Source organism: Helicoverpa zea, chromosome 31 (genome assembly GCF_022581195.2).
Source record: "Helicoverpa zea isolate HzStark_Cry1AcR chromosome 31, ilHelZeax1.1, whole genome shotgun sequence".
NCBI classification, from domain to species: domain Eukaryota; kingdom Metazoa; phylum Arthropoda; class Insecta; order Lepidoptera; family Noctuidae; genus Helicoverpa; species Helicoverpa zea.
Window position 1 is genome coordinate 4,139,041 of NC_061482.1, and position 5,034 is coordinate 4,144,074.

The following is a 5,034-nucleotide window of genomic DNA, read 5'->3' on the forward strand; positions in this document are numbered from 1 at the left end:
CACTATAATGTGTCCTGCGTAGTTGGCTAGCCTCCTTATATGAGAACAGCCGTCATAGCCAATAATCGGTTAAAAAGACGTCATGTTAAGTAGACATGAATATTGGTAAAACAAATTTCAGTCTGGATGGATGCCTGGTAGCTCTAGAAAGGTCAAGTTCAGAAACTAGTTTCCCTTTTATTAGACGTTTTATGTGAACTCTTTCGCACGGTTTTTTTACTGGTTGCAAGTTACAAGGGAAGAGCGATTTAGATTTACTTATCACATGAAAGAATTAGATGGTAAGATAATAAGAAAAGAGAAAAAGTGTGGGTAATTGTACGAATGACCCCCGGTAATAAAACTTGTCAGATATTCTGGCTTCAGATTGCTAAATCAAATCTGGCCAGGTAAATTAGCACTTAGTCTCACTCTCTCTCTTCACTACTTCTGGAATAAGGGAGTATACTCCCCAGCAACATCTACTCGAAACAAGGGAAACTTTTATTATATAGTTGGTCGCCCAGCCACGGCGCCAAACGCTGCTTATCCTCGTGATCAATCCAACTGTAGTTAGCAACGAGCATACGAGCTAAGCAAATTTTTGATATAACTTTTTAATCATTTTCCTCTCTAGACTTAAAAATGCACGCTTAGTTGTTTTGTAAATGTTATAGGCATGGATCGATACGGCACGTGCAATGATGAACTTGGGACAGTGAGAGCTCAAAAGAGGAAATTGCGAAAATTTGCATCTTTTAATTTAGGCGGCCGCCTTTGTTTGGTAGTCGTATTTCAATTCCTGAAGCTAAAATAAACAAGTTCTTGCAGTTTACTAAAACTGCAATATCAAGTTCACCTTTTATGTATCTCAATGAAAGTATAATAAGATGCATTTTGATATCTTTCTGAATTCCTAAATCCTGTGCCGGGGCTGCGAGATTCTTTGAAAGAGTTACCGCGGCAGCAGGGACATAGTTGCTTTTACTTAGTAAGAGTCTGACACGCACATGCCGCAAACACAGCGCCCCGCTGTGTGTCAGTTAATAAATGATTTTCTATCAGTAAAACGTAAATAATGAAAAAAAAAAACAAATGTAAACCCAGTTACCATTCCTAGATTACAGAGTATCTTAGGTAACCCGATTTAAGTTGTTACATTCTTTAAAACAGCCATGACTTCATACTCATTAGCATATTACCGTACACTGCTCAGTGTGCTTCCCCCAAAAAGCACCAACCATCCCGGTTTTAAGCATCCATGTCTAAGATCTAAGCTGCATCGTCTGAGCCTTGCCTAGGTATGCTTATTTTAAAACCTTTACATTGTAAAAAACTATACATAATGACGTTTTTAATGTTTCTATTTTCTAATTTTTGCAGCACAGTTCCTGTTTCCGCCTACCTAAAATTTAGACTCGTCTATTTCAAAATACGAGCGCAGCAAAGTTGACATGACACGAGGAAATGAGAAGGCCCTTTGCATACAATGACGTGATGTTATGCATTAGGGCGTGCACTTAAAAGTGGGTTAACTCAAATACTTCATTTTTTGGGTAAAACCGGAAAATTCCAAAATACGAAACATTTCATACAAATACAAAGAGTAATTTTGTATTGTTTTAGAGGAAAAAAGGGTGTTACGTTTATTAACTATCAAGCTGCTTCAAGCGATTTCACTAGCTTAACTACTGTTCGCACCCCTACACAACATAAATATCTTATTTGGGGTTAGTCAAGCTTCCCAAAAATCTTTTTTTGAAATCGGTTCAGTACTTTCTGAATGTGCTTCCTCGTTATTGTATCAGTAGAGATCAGTGCAAAATCATATTTTTGTATCTTTGAAGTCTTCATAAGAATTTCTAAAAGACATATCTGCAATTTTGGAGTTACACTACTTTAAAGTGTGCGTGGGTCGCGCTAACACGTGCCCACGCCTTTTCACTGCCAATGTCAGACTTTCATGTCATCGGGACACTGCGCGGAACAGAAAGATGAGGGTCACGGGCAGACTTGCAAGCTCGCCCAAATTTTTGTAACAAAACTACGAAAATATGTGTACCACTTATCTTTAATTCAACAAAAATATTGGAGCTCTTCATACTCCAGACATTGACAGAAGAATTACAATAGTAAGCTCGCTCAGACTTTTGTAAAAGTATGATGAAAATAATTGTGCTATATCCAATCGGAGTTCTTTCTTTTATTTAGCCTATGCTGTCCCACTGCTGGGCAAAGGCCTCTCCCATGGCCTTCCATCTTTCCCTATCGGTCGCTATTTGTGGCCAGTCCTTGAGGACGCAGTCTCGAGATTATACATATTTTTTGTTGCTGAACATCGTACGAACCGCACAAGGAAAGTAATAGACCGATGCATGCGATTAATTAGATGGCTATTTTGATAACATCTAATTCTTAGGACCTTGTAATTAAAAGTAGGAAATTGTGACTAATGGATTTCTACAACATTACCTAGGTATTACATTATAATTAGACTACGATCTCTCCATGTATATTGGTAATCAGCCATAAAAAATGAGGTTTGACACCAATATCAGACCATTTAAATTTATCGAAGAACCAGGGAAATAGAAGTTTCGTTTCTTAAGCGTATTAAGTACGTTACTGGAAGCGTTATCCGGAAACGGTTAGCCGTACGCTCATTGGCATGCGTAGACTGCGCTGACCAATGACCTTTACGTTGGTTTACTATGCTGTGGGCAACAAGAATGGGCCAAGCGTACTTCCAGTGCAATAGACAACTTGATCTCTGGCAACTGTCAACTGCTCCTTTATATTATGCCCAATGTATAACGACATAAAAGTCCGTTTTTATTAAAACAACTGTGAACGTGAATCCCTACTTCCCTACTAATATTCAGAATGCGAAAGTCTGTATGTCTGTTACGCTTTCACGTCTACACCACTGAACAGATTTTAATAAAATTTGATACAGAGATAGAGTTGACCTTGAGAAAGAACATAGGATAGTTCTCAACCCGGACTTCTAAAGAATTCTCTTGGAAACGCGATATAACCGAACTATATGCGGGCGAAAACGCGGGCGGAAGCTAGTTCATACTAAACAGTTCATGTTTTATCGACAAAAGGAAATTGAACCATCGAGTTCACGCTACACAAGTAATTTTAATTCTTCATTTAGTGGATGAACGTTTTAATTGTTTAAAGCTATATCTCTGCAATTCTAACTTAAATATGTTTATTTATGCGTGTTTGAACTAACTAAGAACATTACCATTACGAGGTTAATGACCTTCGTCTATAACATGCTATTAGCATCTTTTAATTGTTGATTTCTACAAAAACCCGCTGTTTTGTTGACTTTCTTTTTTTTTATTTAGAAGTAGATGTCGATTTTATTGTCCAAAAATGTTAACCTACATTTTTATTTATTGCTTATGCTTGTGCTTATGCTTGTGCTTATGCTTGTGCTTATGCTTGTGCTTGTGCTTGTGCTTGTGCTTATGCTCGTGCTTATGCTTGTGCTTATGCTTGTGCTTATGCTTGTGCTTATGCTTGTGCTTATGCTTGTGCTTCTGCTTGTGCTTGTGCTTGTGCTTGTGCTTGTGCTTGTGCTTGTGCTTGTGCTTGTGCTTGTGCTTGTGCTTGTGCTTGTGCTTGTGCTTGTGCTTGTGCTTGTGCTTATGCTTGTGCTTATGCTTGTGCTTATGCTTGTGCTTATGCTTGTGCTTATGCTTGTGCTTATGCTTGTGCTTATGCTTGTGCTTATGCTTGTGCTTATGCTTGTGCTTATGCTTGTGCTTATGCTTGTGCTTATGCTTGTGCTTATGCTTGTGCTTATGCTTGTGCTTATGCTTGTGCTTATGCTTGTGCTTATGCTTGTGCTTATGCTTGTGCTTATGCTTGTGCTTATGCTAGTGCATGCGCATATGCATATGCTTGTTCTTAAGCATACGCATATGCTTGTGCTTATGGGACATGGGTTACATTATGGGATGCAATAAAGTATTGAGTATTGAGTTTTGTGCCTATAGCACAACACCTATACATATAGTTTACAGTTGATGTCCAACTTAAGCAAACAGCGAGGGTCATCAGATTTTCGTCACACGTAGTATATAACAAGGAAAAACGCAGGATCATCAGACACAAAAATAAAGGCATCTTAAGTTTTACTTATTTACTTGTAATTGTACATTTGTTATATAAGACTGTTTCCTGTTTGAGATGTCCAGTTCCTCATTTCCTGCATACGTCGCATCACAGCTCGGAGATGAGTAGGCATACGGAACGGATACCAGTCTGACCTTGTTCACAATAATACAAAAACATTTATTGTGCAGGTAAAATTATGGTAACACATTCACTTCATTGCAGCCTACAGTTTTGATGTTATTTATGACTAGTGATCTTTCCTCGGTTGCACTGCCGATCCTCGGGAACTAGGTACTGCCCGTGTAAAACAGCAAGTAAGTCGGAGATAATTTAATTAGTTTTGAAGTATAGATTACTTATAGAAACTAATGATTATTATGTTTATCCCGCATGGAGTTGCAATAGTCGTATGTATTGAAAAAAATAATCTGGTAGGTAAGATGAACCCAAACAACTGATGTAGGGTACTTTCTAAGAATAAAATTACTAGCGACATCTGAAAATACTGAATTTGAAATGGGTCTTAGTACCACAATAACACAGGTACGAGTAGCCAGACACAGGTGAGTAACACAGGCACTATAAAAAATATGTTGGCATTGCTTTGTACGCCTCTGTATTTACACTAAAAGCCTATAAAAAGTTGTGAAGAAATTCCAATTGAAGATTCTTTGTGCCCGATTATCTAAACGGATTAGTTCTATTTATACTCACTATTCTTCCGATAACTACCTTCGAATATTTCTGAAAATATCTAATCCGATTTGATATTACACAAAAGAGTTCAACACCCAATTCCGTTGAAAATAACACAGTTTCGACTCCCTACAAACGCGAACTTTTTATCGAAATGTGTACTAGAACTCTGCGTACAGTAATAAGGAGGTCTTTCTAATACCTAGGATAATTTTTCTAATT

At 37.8% G+C, this 5,034-nt stretch overlaps 1 protein-coding gene across 1 annotated transcript; it reads right to left on the reverse strand.

Moving 5' to 3' along the window:
* Positions 1–3,389: 3,389 nt before the first annotated feature.
* On the reverse strand, positions 3,390–4,612 carry LOC124645201 (uncharacterized histidine-rich protein DDB_G0274557-like). The gene is made up of 2 exons (XM_047184975.1): positions 4,604–4,612; positions 3,390–3,875 (listed from the first exon to the last, which is right to left on the reverse strand). Exons 1-2 carry the CDS (start codon positions 4,610–4,612, stop codon positions 3,390–3,392), a joined length of 495 nt encoding a protein of 164 aa, XP_047040931.1.
* Positions 4,613–5,034: the final 422 nt, after the last annotated feature.